The sequence below is a fragment of the Canis lupus genome, chromosome 34 (genome assembly GCF_003254725.2).
Source record: "Canis lupus dingo isolate Sandy chromosome 34, ASM325472v2, whole genome shotgun sequence".
Lineage (NCBI taxonomy): Eukaryota > Metazoa > Chordata > Mammalia > Carnivora > Canidae > Canis > Canis lupus.
In genome coordinates, this window is record NC_064276.1 from 32,269,039 (window position 1) to 32,285,856 (window position 16,818).

Below are 16,818 nucleotides of genomic sequence, written 5' to 3' on the forward strand. Positions count from 1 at the left end.
AGTTAAAAACTTCAAAGAATGAACACAAAACAGGTTACTTTCCTATAAGGAACCCAACCACCACCAATAACAATATCTAAAGAACTATCTAAAAAAACAACAAAAAACAAAAAAACAAAAAGAAAAAAAACTAAAAAAAAAAAAAAAAACTAAAAAAAAAAGATCTAGCAGAGCTACAGATGATGTCACAATGTTTAGAGGGTGTGACAACAAGGACACTCGCCAGTAACCTGTGAGCCCTACCCCCAACCCTTCAGACTTTTGTTTTGTTTTCCTCTCCCACCATTCATCCCTACTGTCATTGTGTCTTGCTTTGTCTATCCCTCCATACCTTCTTTCCTTTACTTTCACTCTGTCCACAACCCTCTGTCTCTTAAGCGGTCACAATATTGATTAGAAGTAAGGGTTTCACATTATATAAGTGGCACTGTGGTAGGGTGGTGAGACAAAGGAGTGGGGCAGACTTGCCTGGGTTTGTTCCTGGGCTCTTCTGGGCACCCAGAGAAAACCCTGGTCAGTTAGTAAATCATCTAGAGACTCAGTTACTATATCTACAAAGGGGAGATAGAAAATTGTACCTGCTTCATTTACCTCATAGAGTAGTTATGAAGATCAAATGAAGCAACGTTGCATATAAAAATAAGTAGTGATTATTATTACTCATTGAATGGTTTCATATTCCTTAGAATTTTTTAAAATACACTGACTTTCACTTATACATGGCACTCTTTTTTTTTTTTTTTACCCTTAAATTGAAAGGTGATTTAAAGCAAAAAGACTGCCATTCCAGGGCAGCCCCGGTGTCCCAGTGGTTTACCACTGCCTTCAGCCCGGGGCATGATTCTGGAATTCTGGGATCAAGTCCCATGTCGGGCTCCCTGCATGGAGCCTGCTTCTTCCTCTGCACCCCGCCCTCTCTCTCTCTCTCCTGTGTGTGTGTGTGTTTCATGAATAAATAAATAAAATCTTAAAAAAAAAAAAAAAAAGGACCGCCATTCCAGCACATCTTAACTTGACTGTCTTACAAGGGTTATTTACTTAATTTGCTAACTATAAATCCTGATTAGCCCTCTTAGAGTTTAATATCTTACTTGATGGTCAGCCTATGAACAGAGGCCCCAATTACTCACTGCCTTACTATTTTATTTCACCAATAATAAAGCTACATCTGCTAGTATTAGGTAATTTTTATTCATTCTTGTTTAAGAAAAAGTACTTTTCTCTCTTTAATTACTTGGCTCAGGTAACTACCAATGGACTTCTACAAACATAGATTGCCATGGGAATTTAAGTTTTAAACCACAAGTCAGAATGAATTTGAATAAATGAATCATTTTTAACTAATGAAAGTATGAATGCTTTAACATGCATTATTATTGATACTTTCTCATAATGCATATCTTCTGGTATTTCTCAAATGTCTGCAGGCTAGAACAATATTCAAAAGTTGACAAAGTGACTCGGTAAGTAAGTTATACTGCCATGTTGAGCCCATTAAGGAAGTGACTATAGCATCATTTACAAAGATATTTGTTGAGGAAATATATGGCATGAACTATAACTAACTATACCCTCAAAGTGGCCCAGAAGAAGACACGGCTTTATAACGGAGACAGCTTTTAGATGTTTTTGACCAAAAATTAGATTTATTCAGAGAACCTTACCCTATTGTATGTGGAAAGTACCATTCACTGGTTCTTTACATAACTTAACAGATTTTTTTTTCAGGGCTTACTATGTGCTAGACAATTAATTCTTGAGAGAGAGAGAGAGAGACAAAGAGACAGAGAAAAAGAGTATGTGTGTGGAGAGAAAGAAATTTTCATAAATATATTTAATATGTAATCAAATTCAATCATTGAACAATTTTATGATAGGGCCTATTATTACTCATCCTTTATACAGAGAAACTGATGAAAAATCAGATTAAGAAAGTAATTTGCCTAATGTCATGAAGCTAGTAAGTAGTGGTTTCAAATTTCAAAACCAGGCTCCTGGCCCCAGAACCGGGCTTCCAACTACCCTGCTTTGCTGCCCCCTATCTCTTGATTCAGCGGAAAGTGGTGTCTGCAACCTGCACACCCATTCCCTGCCCTGTCGGCCACCTGCGTGCCCTGCCTGCCTGCCTCTGAAAAGGCTTTAATATCTGCCACAGCGATCTGAATGAAAGGGGAAAACACTTCACTTAATGCAGTTATTTTGTCTTTTCTGCTCCCAGTTCCTTGGTACAGTTGTTTCCCATAGAACTTAGAGGAAGTGGATGTACCCTAGAGCTAATGGAAAACAAGTCGGGTTTGCTGTTCTCAAAAATTTAGCTTTCACAGGGATATGAGCACATTTACATTTGTATAAGAGTCAAATTGTGTAGCTGTGCTTCTGTGGAACCAAACCTCATGCGGAGTTTTTCCAGGCTGCACCATGAGTAGTGAAATGTGGGTGGAATTTTTCTGCCCATTGATGCTAAACAGAATACAAAAGTCTTGTACAGAAACAGTGAGTTTTCTAGAATAGCGGCTGATTACACCACAGCATCTGTCACCTCACACTGACTGTTGGGTTGATTCAGCTGATGTGCTACCCTCTTCCTTCTTCAGCTCCAGGTGAATGTCTCTAAAGCTGTGCACTCATCCAAAGCCAATCTTCCCAAATAGAAAGAGAGCTATTCATGGGTCAAGTGTGTGTAAGTGATTTCGTTCTGCTCCTGGACCATCAAAAAAAACCCTGGCGGTTCATAGGCTACACAGTATGTGCTTGCTTTTGTATACGGAAAGTTACATATTCTAGTGAAAATACTGGTGTTGGCATATGAGAAGATGAGTGGCCTGGGGAAAAGTGAAGTACGTAAGTACAAAAGTGATAAAGGAAATAGGAACGCTAAGTGGTTAGAAACAACCACAAGAGACTACTGCTTATTAAGGGCTGTGTTTCATTTATAGATAATGGAATTTACCAATTTATCAAAATAAGAAACCTTTCATTTTCTGATTAAAAACTGTGTGGTTATCCTTTTTTAGATCCAGTTCAAGCCCGTCATGCTTCATTTTGGAATTGGTCTTTAAGTGAGAATTACCTCCAAGGAGAGTTACATTTGATTTTTAGTATTTTAGAGTAAGGCAAATGGACGATGGATATAGATGAATCATAGACTCTCATTCTCCAACCCATGATGAAATGAATAGAAAAAGAAGAAAATTAAAGTAAAATCAAATCACAAAAGGGATCAAACAAAGAAAGGGATACAAGTGCACACAATAAACTTTGACAAAGGGCAACCAAAGAAATAAACAGAAGATTCATTGAGGTGTAGCTGTGTGCTACCACTGCCCACTCACTTCCCTCCTCACTTAATACTCACACCAAACTAGTAACAGGAAAATGAGAGTCATCTAAATCTCACCAATACCACACCAATTTGGAGAAAAGCAGGGGAAGGGGAAGTAAGAATAAATTATTTGAAATATTTTTAAAGCCTGTAAGTACCCACTCTAAGACCTTAGCAGATGAAAGAAAATTACAAAACTGCAGGTGTCCTCATAGGGACAGACAGATTTGAATCCAGGTATAATGAAGTTTAATATAATCAGGAAGACTCGAGAGGCCAGGCCCTTCAACAAAGGAGGATGAGTTCCCCAGTCCTTCAACTATCCTCTCATGCCTCTGTGCTGGCAAGATACAGAAAACAATGCAATAACCAATCCACAAATAGTAGCTCCAAAGAGAAGATTGTCATATCACAGGTGCACAGGTGCATTTTAGGGAAAATGGAATCTCACTAACATCAGAAAAGACAAAGCATGTGAGCAAAGCTACCCACAGTGAGTATAAACGAGGAAGACACAAAGAAAAGACAACAACTATCTATGCAAACTCGAATCCAAGAACCCATAACATGCAAAGAATAATTAAATAAAAGATAAATCTAGTTAGTAGAAAACAGATCAAGATCATAAGAAAATTCCCCATGAGTCCTTTTACTACTAAAAAAATAATGAAAACGACGTTTTAAAAGAGTGTACCACTGTGAGAAGCCAGCCCAACATGGTGGTATAGAAGATTCTGAACTCACCTCCTCCCATGGACCCACTTAATCTACACCTACATACAGAGCAATTCCTTCTGAAGAAGAACTAAGGGCTGAATGAATGGCTTTTGCACAATAAATGAGAAAGCACACAAGGAAGGGTAAGAGATGGAGACACAGTAATGAAGGAAATCCCATCCCCAGAGTGGCAACCTGCAGTGGAGAGGCATATATCACTGAGGGGCCCATGCACAGACTCTTTCATCCTAGGATACAAAGAAAAAATAGTGATTTAAAGGGAAATTGGACTATAAGTAAAGGAAACCTATTAACTAACCATAGAGCGTCTGAAAAGTGGTGGGAACTACTAGAAATCACTCTGGGGGCAGCCCGGGTGGCTCAGCGGTTTAGCACCTGCCTCCAGCCCAGGGCGTGATCCTGGAGACCCAGGATTGAGTCGCATGTCAGCCTCCCTGTATGGAGCCTGTTTCTCCCTCTGCCTGTGTCTCTGCCTCTCTCTCTCTCTCTCATAAATAAATAACATCTTAAAAAAAAAAAAAAAAGAAAGAAATCACTCTGGGGTTGGAAACACTAACAAATGCCACTTTTTTATGTTCTTCCTCCACCTTGATAGCACAGACAAAAGCAGAAACCAGGTACTATAGTTGGCCTGCTAGGGCTGACCCAACAAGCCCCGGGCCCTAGCTTAGAATAGCTCTATCCATTTCTTCAAGACAACCCCAGCATGGTACAACCTGGGCCAATCCCACTCATGGGTACAGAAGGAATGCACTTGAACATAAAAAGACCATATATGACAAATGTAAAGCTAATATTATACTCAATTATGAAAAGCTGAAAACCTTTCCTCTAAGATCAGGGATAAGACAAGGATGCTTACTTTCACCACTTTTATTGAACTTCCATGTTTTGTTCAATATATCCAGTATCAGAAGTCCTAGCCACAGCAATTAGGCAAGAAAAAGGGGAAAAAATGGCACCAAAATTGGAAAGAAAGAAGTAAAATCATCAGTATTTGCAGAAGGCATAACATTGTATACAGGAAAACCAAGACTCCACCAGAAAACTGTAAGAACTAATAAATGGATTCAGTAAAGTCACAGGATACAAAATTAACATACAGAAATCAGTTGCATTTCTATACACTACTAATAAGGTATCACAAAGAGAAATCAAGAAAACAGTCCAATTTACAACTGCATCAAAAAGAATAAAATATCTAGAAATAAATTTAAGGAGGTGAAAGACCTATGCTCTAGAAACTATAAAATACTGATGTAAGAAATAGAAAACAACATAAATAAATGGAAATATACAATGCACTCCTGGATTGGAAGAATAAATATTGTTATCATGTCCATTCTTCCCAAAGCAATCCAAAGATCCATTGCAAATTCCATCTAATACCAATGGCATACTTTACAAAGCCAGACCAAAGAATCCTAAAATTTGTATGGAACCAGAAAAGATCCCAGAGAGTCTCTTCAATAAATGGTGCTGGGAAAACTGACAGCTACATACAGAAGAATGAAATTATACCACTGTCTTATACCGGAAATAAAAATGAGAGACTCCTAACTCTGGGAAATGAACTAGGGGTGGTGGAAGGGGAGGTGGGCAGGGGGTGGGGGTGACTGGGTGATGGGCACTGAGGGGGACACCTGATGGGATGAGCACTGGGTGTTATTCTATATGTTGGCAAATTGAACACCAATAAAAAATAAATTTATTAAAAAAATAAAATAAACCAGATCTTAAGAAATAAAAAAATACCAATAAATATAAAAATATTTAAAAAAAAATAAGTTCAAAATGGGTTAAAGGCCTGAGTATCCACCAATATATGAATGGATAAAGATGTGAGATATACAGACACATACAGACACACACACACACACACACACACATCAGAATATTACTGAGCTATTAAAAAAAAAAAGAATGAAATCTTGCCATTTGTAATAATATCGATGGACCTAGAGAATATTATGCTGAGTGAAATAAGTGAGCGAAAAACAATACAGTATAATTTCACTTATATGTGGAATCTTAAAAAATGAACAAATAAACACATAAAACAGAAACAGTTTCATAGATATAGGAAACAAACTGTTGGTTACCAGAGTGGGAAGGAGTGGGGTGGGGGGTGGGGGGTAATGAGCAAAACAGGTGAAGGGGATTAAGAGATACAAAGAGATACAAACTTCCAGTTATAAAATAAATAAGTCATGGGGATATAATGTAAGGGATGTAGTCAATAATATTGTGATAACTGTGTGTGGTGACACATGGTAAGTAGACTTACCATGGGGATTATTTCATAACGTATAAACATACTAATCACTCTTACATACACCTAAAATTAATAGGATATCGTATGTCAATTATACTTCAATGAAAAAATAATTAAAGAGTAAAAACTAATCTCAAAGATCAAACAATAGCATGTCAGACATGAACATTTTTTTTCAATGGTCACCTGTTCCTGGATTGGATTCTGTACCAAAAAAAATTCCCAATTATAATAACACTTTTGAGACAAATTTTAAAAATTAGATATGCACTGTGGATTAGAGAATCCCATTGTATCAATGTTAAATTCCCTGATTTCAATTACTGTACTATGATCCTTGAGAGAATGGCCTTGTACCTGGGTAATACACACTGAACTATTTTTTTGATCAAGAGTCATAATGTTTATAACTTCCTCTCAAATGGTTCACAAGAAGAACAGTGTGTGTGTGTGTGTGTGTGTGTGTGTGTGTGTGTGTGTGTATTAATATCCCAGCAGGGAAAAGACAAACAGGTAGTGAACTGGGCAAAGAGTATACAAGAGTTCCTTGTACTTTCTTACATTCTTGTAAATTTTCTATAAATTTGAAATATAGCAAAGTAAAAATTTACCCCCCCAAATCAAAGCAATATGTTTAGAGAGCTAATGTATTAATTTAATCAATTATTTATGAAATCAACCAATAAAGAATGGACTACAACTATAACTGGAAATTAAACTTCCAACACAGAACACAAGCTTAAAATAAAGTAGCAAATGCAAAGGAAAATAAAATCTGGTCAAACTAGTTGAAGAAAATATAAATAAATACATTGTACAAAGAAGATCCAACATAGACAAAATAGGTTTGTCAGCAGGAGAAAGCCAAATGGAACAGAAAAGCAATTCAAACATACAACAGCAGAAAATTTCTCTGAAAATAAGGAGCGATTTATTCTAGACAGAAAGAAAGCCGTGCACTTTAAGAAATGCTGAATTATTGATATTGAAACACATTCCTGGTCCCGTTATTGAATTTCAAAGATTATGAAAAAGTTCTTCAAATATCTAGTCAGGAAAGAAGCCTGTCACATGCAAGAGAGAGTGAAGTAAAAAAAAAATTAAAAAAATAAATCATCGTGACCTCAGACTACTTTATTTATATCAGACCCAAAAAAGCAAAGAATTAGTATGTACAAGGCTTACAAGTAGAATGACCCCAGGAAATTACCCTCATCTGATTTGCCTTTGAAATATAAAGGAAGCATGCATTCTCAAACATGAAAGAACTCAAGCAATAGAGGCACCCATGAGCGCTACCTGGGGAGAAAACTATTCGACAATTAAATTTAACCAAGCAAAAGTTAAAAGGAATAACTGTGCTAAAGTATTAACTAGCATCAAAACCCAGAGACAGAAGACAGTGGAGAAATCTCTACTAAGTGAAGAGGAAAAAAAAAATTGTGATCCACTAAATTAATCTAGCTAACTTGCCAATCAACTCTAAAGATGAAACAGGCATTCTCAAGAATTCCACAGTCAGCTGGCCCCTATCAAATGCATGAACAACTTTCTGATGAAAATTAAGAGGACTGGTTCCTCTGAGGTCTGTTACTGAACCAGACCCTTGTATGTTCAAGGATATGATTATGATTTGCTAGATTGCAACCACTGAGGTTTAGGAAAGTGAATGCATAAGTATAATTGTCCTTAAACTAGTCTGCCAACCAGCAGCATTGACATTAACTGGGTACTTGTCAGATGCGCAGAATCCTGGGCCCCACCCCAGAATCTGCATTTTAACAAGATTCCCAGGGCATTTGTAAACACACGTTGAAACTTGACAAATACTGCTTTAAAAGTCTAACAGCTCAATTCCCCAAAAAAGATGTTGGGCACTGGCTTACATAAAGCTACAGAGATTAGCCACTCAGCAGGTTTGTAAAAAGGAGAAAACAATTATTTTCTTGTCCATGTGACATTCCTTATGATACATTAACTGTGTATTATGTAGGCTACGGGGATCATCTCTGGTGTGGACATCCATACATTTTATTATTATTATTATTATTATTATTATTATTTTCATACATTTTATTATTATTATTATTATTATTTCATACATTTTATAACATCCTCAGGGTGATGTCAGAGGACATCCAAGGAAACAATTACAACGGTTGGTGGTTAAATAAGGGAAAGGAGAGTCTTGTTTTCTTGGAGTGTGACATGAAAAATCAAGCAGAAGGCAGAGTTAACACTGTCTATAGTAAAAAAAAAAAAAATAGCATTACCTGCAAGATTTCTCAGCATATTTAATTCTTTTTCCAAACTTTCTAAAGCTTGCTGATCAGCAGTGCCATCTAAGAAAGGCTCGTTGTGGTCAGTAATATCAATATATTCAATTTCTGAAATTTCAGAAGCAGCTCTAGATAATGATCGAGCAGCTGCACTTCTTGATCGAGGATGGGAGGAGCCAAGGCAGCTGGAACTTTTTTTAACAGAGCTGGAAAGGGGTAAATTTGCTGTTGAAGGTCTCTGCGGTATCTGGCCTAAAATGAAAAATAAACAATTTTTAAATCAACTTATTTAAAAAAATTGTGAATGAATGTTTAAAGATACAAAATACTAGCCCCCTAAACCTAGAGCAGTTAATGTCGTGCAACAGAGTTTAAGAGAAAGTAGATTTCAGATTATCATGCATTCTGGTTTACTACAACGTTTTAATCTCAAATTACATTCCCTATACCATAAAGGACACTTCCAGGTTATTTTTTTCCTACATTCTACATTTCTACATTCAGAAAAAGACAAGCTAATTTTAATATTAACTAAAGTAAAACATCTATAAACCAAGTTAATTCCAGAACAATTCAATGTCTAAACTTTTTTCCCCCAATGTCCAATCTTATAATCTATTCCATAACCATCCCAAACTGTGTTGTGTTCCTTAAATTCTAGGATAACTGTATGGTACCACTTCCTAGTGAATTTTATTTGATGCTGTATAGCATTCTTCTATTAAAATAAATATAAAGACAAAATATAGTATGCACAATCTTTTAGAAAAACACAGGCTTCGAAAAAATTGAGATCATATTTATAATTTTCCCAAATATGAGTTCACTTTCTGCTGCTTTATTAGGGCACTTCAGTGGAAAAGTTCCAGAAACATAGACCTAACTCAGGTTATTACTTTGTTATATAAAGACAGCCACAACTTTGTCTTGGCCCATTTCAAGGTTGATTTAGTTGGTTTCTTCAACATGTATGTTTTTTTCATAGTAGGAAAAAAATCCCTTCAAAATCTTACACTAACACAAAATAACTATATCTATCTATCTATCTATGGATACATATATCTATCTTTTGGTACTGCTCACAAGATTCCTTAATGAAGGCCAAGGGAATATTCAAAGCACAAAATTAGAAATTCATAGTGCAGGTATATTTTATTTTATTTTTTTATTTTTTTAGTACAGGTATATTTTAATATGTACTAAATTATTCTTGTTTTAGATAAATATATTTATATTAAATATAAATAATTTATAAGATAATCTCGTATTCCCTTAACACAAATTGGCTTTGTGCAAAATATTAGATACATTAATGTGCTATTTTTGATATCATGAAAATCATATTTAAACATACGCCATTATAATATTATGCCCACCCAACTCGAAGGAAACTGTGAGATTCAGTAAAGTAACTACAGGTAGTTGTCTTGTATTAAACATTTAATGACTACTGGGTTTGTCCTTTTTTTCAACTTAAAAATCTACTTTGATTGTAACTAGTACCCTAAGAAACATCCTAATGCAGTATGTAATTATTTAAGCAATTAAAACTGACGAAGGTAAGTCCCAAAGGGCACCAGTTTTAATGAACATTTCAGAAATCAATTTTGAAAACATTTTTTGTTGGAATGAAATTATGAATAAATTAAAATAAGATTCTGACCTTTTTGTCTATGTGCACAGAGACAATTAGAAAGAAAAATTATTGACAAAAATGTGTCTATGTTTTAGGACATATAAATGTAAATATCCCTATGGATTTCTTTAATGACTCGAATTTGGAAATAATTCCCCCCTTTACCTGTAATACACAAAAGTACATCAGATATAAAATATTCAAATACATAAAAATACATAATACACAAAAAAGCAACCTTGCCATTCCTACATAGTAAGGCTGTGGTCGGAACAGCCATCGTGGAAGCACAGGTCAAGGAGTCTAATAGAAATTCAACTGTATGAATGGAAACTTCTGTATCTATGCGGAAAATGATACCCTCCCATTTCTATTGTGCTATGTCCCAGTGAAGCAAAACTCCGAGTAATGCAGAACTCTGATTAAAATAAAACAAGTGGAAGGTGTTATGAGGAAGAACTGGACGTCTGCCAACACAGGCAAATATGAGTTGAGAAAAATTTAACATAATATAGATGCCCTTCAGAAGATTCAGAAAAGCAAAAACACTTGCCAAACTCTTGTGACAACATCTGGTTGCCACAGTATTAGAGGTTAATTGATCCCAATCCCAACTGAGAAAAAAAAAAAAGTATACTTGGGGGTGGGGCAGATGTATGCTCAGCACGCAGCAAACAGATAGATCATCTTTTTTATTGAAAATATATGTAAAGTGTAATTTAAAGTACCTAAAACATAGAAAGAGACAGAAGATGCTTCAGTCTGGTCCTTCATCTTATTTATTTATTTTGTTTATTTAGGTGAATATATCATTCTCTCTATAAGCTTATTAATGTAGAAGCTCATTAATGTTATTGGTGGGGTTAAGATGTGAAACACCACTAAGACTGACACTAATGAAGAATTCCATGATCAAAGGGAGCATTTCATAATTTTTTAAAAGTCCAGTTTGTAAGATTATAAGCATAAGAAATTCCTTTTGGAGTAACTTGTGCCACTACTGGCAGTGTAATCTTAGGAAATTACAGATTAGCTTTGACCATAGTTATACTCTAAAAATAACTAAAGAAATTGTCCTTGGTATTAGCTAAAAAATATATGCCTTATGACTACTGAGACCATATCATATATTGGTAAGATAAAAGAGAAGGGCGCTTTCTGCTTTATTAGTGGGCGTAAGAATGCTGACAAGGATATGAAAGTATGAATCACTCACTGAATAGTACTTAGTACAATAATTTTTATTGCTGGTCTAAATAAAAACATTAGAACTGGACGAAACATCAGTAGAGCAACATGCTTTTTGCACAATGTTTCAATAACAAATAACATCTGAACAAAGGAGCCACTATTTTATTCCTGAATAAAGGTTGCAAAACATCATTGTCTTGAGATTCTTGTTCTACTTTGTAAATTACTAAGCATTTATACATAAAAAATAAAAATGTATTTTCTAAGTGTTCTGAAGATACATATGAACATTTTATTTAGCAGCATAGGGTTAGTAGAAAGAAGGCTAAAGTGGAAGGTACTCCACCAGATTAGAAATCACCCTGTGACCTGAGACATTCATATTCATATTTCACCTACAAAATTTAGGAGTAATTTAGTAGCTGAACAGATTGGTATCTTAAATCCCTTCCAACTCTGAGAGCTTATGAATTGAAATACCCAATACAATTAGATTATAAAATCATTTGTCAAATTCTAAAACTCCCAGGCACTGTGTCAGGATCAGGGTACTCAAAAGTGAATGGGACATGGCCCCTACCCTCAATGTACTCCAAACTAACCCACAGTCCTGCTCTCCCGCTTCACTCCTTTAGACATGCTTGCTAGGTGCTGACAAGATGCCAGGCTGTGTTCCATCACTGAGGACACAACAAAGAAGAGGACAGGCTAGGTCCTTGCTTGCTTTCCAACCAAGTGTAGGATGAGCAGAAAATAAACAAGTAAAATAATATCATCTAGTAATAGGTTATAGGAGAGGGACCAAAAAAAAAGGTAAATGTGATTGGGGGGTCTCAAGAGGCTAGCACTAGGTAGGGTGGTTTCAGAAGGCCTCTACGGAGGTAGCAGCTGGGCTGAGATGGATAAATTGGAAAGAATCAATCATATGAAAAGGGTATGAAGAGGGAGAAAGAGGCTACAGATCATCCCAGGATAGATGGAAGAGCAAATTCTAAAGGTAACAAGCAAAAGAGAGTGTGTGGCCTGTGCAACAACAACAACAACAACAACAACAACAACAACAAAAAGCCAGCATAGCTGCACCCTGGGAGAGGATGCAGTTGGGCCAGGCCAGGCCAACTCAGTACTGCTGTGTGATGTCTGGTAAGAAATATTTTTTTCTTCCTTCTATAAGAAGCTATAAAATGCTTTTAAGCAGGAGATTGATAAGATGCAATTTATGTTTTAAGTTTACAGAAAATATGATTAGTTCCCTGTGAACTATACACGATTTTATGACTCTAGAAACAATTCACTCACTGATGGAAATCGGTTATAGAAACTTGCTTCAGAAAAGGCAAAAAGTGAAACTGAGAGACAAATGAGAGATGATGGACAAGTGGCTTGGGCTCATCTTGGGCAATAAAGGTAGAGGTGGTCAGATTTGGGATCAATATAAGAGCTGAGATCAGCAGGCTCCAGGGATGACTCGGCTGTGGTGGCTAAGAAAGAGGCAAGATGGATCCTGGTTTAAAGACTTACCGATGTTTGCATGGTTGTGCACAGATAGGAAGACAGGGTGGGGGAGCAGGAGGTTTGGGCAGGGATTGGGGATGATCAATGGGCTTCCTGCTACACACACAGCTGCATTTCATAGCTATTGTGTTTTTACAGTCAGAAACTTAAAAATCCTCCTGAAGAATTCCTTTAGATATTAGCATCAGTTCAGAATATTAGATTTTGATAACTTGAGGCACAGTCAGAAAATTATTTTTATTTCAGGCTATGGCTTCTGTTCAGAAAGTCATTTCCCTCTGCCCCTAACTGGTAAATCGTATTAATTCTTTAAGACCCAGCTGAAATGTCACTTGGCTCTAACACCTTGGTGATCTACACTTCTCAATGGCAAAGCAATCACTTTATCATCTCCGTTTCTAAAAAAGACTGCACACGTACCTACCTCTATTATAACTGATCACATGTGCTACTATTGTCAGTCACCAAAAGTATGTTACTCACAGTCCTTTTATAGAATGTTTACTTTATTTGGGGTAATTTATGTGTTTACGTATCTATACAGCAGTTTTCCCTAGGTATGATTTTTGGATGGTCTACAGCAGCATAACATGAAATTATTGATAAAATAAATGCAAATTCCTAGACCCTATCTCAGCTTTAATAAATAGGAATCTTAAGAGTGAAGTAGAGAAATTCCCATTACAACAGGTTTCCCATGTGAATGCGGTCATACAAAGGTTTGAAAACCTTTATACCAGACTAAGCTCTTGGAATAGGTGGACAAGGGTTTATTTTGTATCACCAGTGTCTGGCGGTGCCTGGCCTACAGTAGATGTTCCTACACATGTTTTTTATAGTAAATTATTGATTTCAACTGGTCACTCCAAATTGATTCTTAAAAGCATTTGGCTACTTATTCATAAATATCTGTCTCAGTAACAAATTTCTCATAGCATGCATGGGAATTTGTTTTCAGCAATATATGGTAACTTAAAACAGTTCTCAGAAGGAAGCAACCAGGAGTTTTGAAGCTGCTTGAGACTTTGATGTAAGAATAGGTACCTAACTATAGAGCCAAAAAACACTGATCATAAAAGGATGGTTTTTACACTAAAAAGGCATTCTAAATCTGACAGATTCTCAACATAAATGCAAATGAAAGGGCTCTCAGCTAGCCAAGGAGTTTTAATCATAGGATTTAGAGCAAGAGAGACACATAAATTTTGCACATTTTGATAAACCATAGGTAATTAAATCTCTGGCTTACAGATAGCCCTCAGATGAAGGCAAATAACCCCTTTTGGTAAGCGTTCCTCCTAAACCTGTGAGCTTCCGGAGATCAGGGAACATGACTTAATGCAACTCTTTTCCTTCAGAACCCCAGCATCATGCCGACATACTCAACACATGTCTGTTGAACTGCCTTAATTCCTCAATCATCTACAGCAACTTCCCGTGAAATTCAGCATAAAGGAAATTTACTGTAGCAAGTGTTACTGGATAATAATAATGACCTAAAATAAAACTACTGGTTTTAATGATGTCAAAATTCTATGCATAATCTCTCTAGGAAAATACTACAGTGAGATTCAACATGTCAAAAGACTTAACCTATAGACAATCTTATAATTATTTTGGTTAGAGAATGAAGTTAATGAATTTAAATGGAGATTTTAGGGTTAACACAATTGGCACTGGATGTAGAACAGAGGTGTCTCAACCATGGCTACAAGCAGCAATCCTAACCTAAACCATTCCTTCCACAAATGGCTATGTCTGATCACAATTTGAACCAAGTGGATGACATGAAAAATCTAGTACAAATGCACTGTTTCCTGAGAGTGTAATAAAACGATCTTTTATGAGATCGTTTAAAATATATACCATACCCTGAGCTACATTAAAAAAAAAAAAAACTTTCACTAATACAATGTTGTAAAAATAACTAAGACTTAACTCATGTTTTTGAGAAAAATATGACTAAACTTGGTTTTGGAGAAAAATGTCAGGTAACCTATTAAAATCTGAAAAAGTTCATATTATGAAACTGCAAAAACTAATTTTCAGGTACCTAGTAAACTGCTCAGAGACAAACTAAAAAACACAGTGAGTCATCAGTACGGCACTGTGGCCTTTCAGCTGATCTTACCCATCTTCTGCTCTGTTCTACTCACTGATGGGTTCTGGGCACTCTGCAGAACACCCAAGGCAACTGCATTATCAGCAAATGCACTTACGCTATGGTCTGGCATCCACTCTCCATCTCCTGAAATGGAAAAATGGTAAACTAATTTAAACCTTAAAAAGGAGAGAAATCCATGTTACTGCTTTATTTATTGTCTTACTGGATAATGTTTAGCTAGATAAGGACCACTTATAATGGTGAGGTATATATTACAAAAGACAAAAATCTCATGATTATACGTAAGAAAAGCATTAGATTTGCATAGCATGATAAAAAGAAATAAGTAAACTCTGAATTGCAAAGATATTACGGCACACATCTGAATAAAAACAAATATTTTTTTCAAATATATAATATAACACAAAGTATAATAGTCTGTATGTGAATACACACATCTGAATACATAGGAGTCCTGAGAATATAGGTGACAGCATGACCTAACTTTCAGAAGGAAATTACAGCTATATCTCAAAAATCTCACAGATCCTGAGAATCTGGGATTTGCTTTTAAGATGGTATTTAAGAATCATCATGCGCTACTTACCAGTTAATTAAGTGATTCAAAGAATTTCTGCCACAATTTAGTAAAGGCTACATTTCTAAATTCTAAAAATAATCTCGCCTCAGTCTCATTACAGTTATGTTCTCTCACATTCTGAGAGTGTCCTCAAATATAAATATATGGCCACTCACACAGGGTTAAAAATTTCAGCTGAAGAAGAAGAAAATGACTTTATTCATTGAACAGAATTCCCCAGTATTTCCTAAAATGAGAGGATGAAGTATTTAAAAAAACAAAAATGCCAGAAAATTGTTAGGTTGGCTCACAGGCCATCTGACTTTGTGTCTGAATTTACCTGCAATTGTAATCCTAGTACTGGAATAGCTGCATTCTAAGCTATGAGAAGGAAGTAAGTTGAGTCTTTCATTGTTATCAAAAACAAAGAATCTTTCGAGTCCTTGATATTGTTCAGTTATAGGCTTACTTCTGAGGGCTATTTCTTGTAACAACTAGGAAACAAAATATTCAACAAAATTAAGTTTATTTTATCTCATCAAAACAAAGCAGCACATTCATTCATTGAGCACCTATTATGTTCTTGGCACTCATTCTGCCCTCATCAAATTTAGGTTCTAATGGCGAAGACATAGACGATAACCCAACACTTATATATAGTAAGATTAGAAAAACATATAAACTACAATTATAGTAACTATCCAAAAGTTGCCATTGATTCGAGGAGGATGGAAGTTCACCAAACAAGAAGTTCTCCTTTCTCCCTTCTTTTATTTTCTTCCCTTCAGTGTCTTTGCATATGAGTTACTCTGGAAAACAGAGTCTCCCTTATGTGCTGTGCTTTTGAGTTAGTACCTTTGCCAATACATAAACTAATTTCAAAGATGAAAACAGAATACCAAGGAGAATAAATGTGGTCATAGACAAAACCCAAGTTAACAAAATACTCATCATGAAGCAAATATACATGTAATAAATTGAGGCAAGAGCAAACTATGTGATTTGAGAAGTTCATAATGATTAGAAACTAGCAGGCCTAGGTTCGGGCTGATTTCAAGGCTAGGTTTATATCCCCACCTTCTGAATTCATTTTGCCATATGCTTTCATCCTAGGAAAGAATATGAATGGGATTAAAATATAATGAGTCTAGTAAGAAAGAACCAGATTAGAGATTCAG

The 16,818-nt window shown here is 35.8% G+C and overlaps 1 protein-coding gene across 16 annotated transcripts in view; it reads right to left on the reverse strand.

Annotated features, from left to right (window-relative positions):
- The window catches only part of ZBBX (zinc finger B-box domain containing), a 112,609-nt gene that overhangs the window by 5,056 nt on the left and 90,735 nt on the right, over window positions 1–16,818 (reverse strand). For 10 of the 16 annotated variants that reach the window (XR_003127327.3, XR_003127326.3, XM_049105763.1 and 7 more), the window contains 3 exons: window positions 15,981–16,134; window positions 15,088–15,204; window positions 8,609–8,866 (listed from right to left, as the gene is read on the reverse strand). Coding sequence is in view for 9 of the 16 variants with exons in the window: in XM_049105763.1 (XP_048961720.1) it covers window positions 8,609–8,866; window positions 15,088–15,204; window positions 15,981–16,134 (529 nt within the window). In the remaining 7 variants the exon portion in view is untranslated. The remainder of the gene's footprint in view (window positions 1–8,608; window positions 8,867–15,087; window positions 15,205–15,980; window positions 16,135–16,818) is intronic. The other 6 variants (XR_003127328.2, XR_003127331.2, XR_003127330.2 and 3 more) reach the window with 3 other exon arrangements.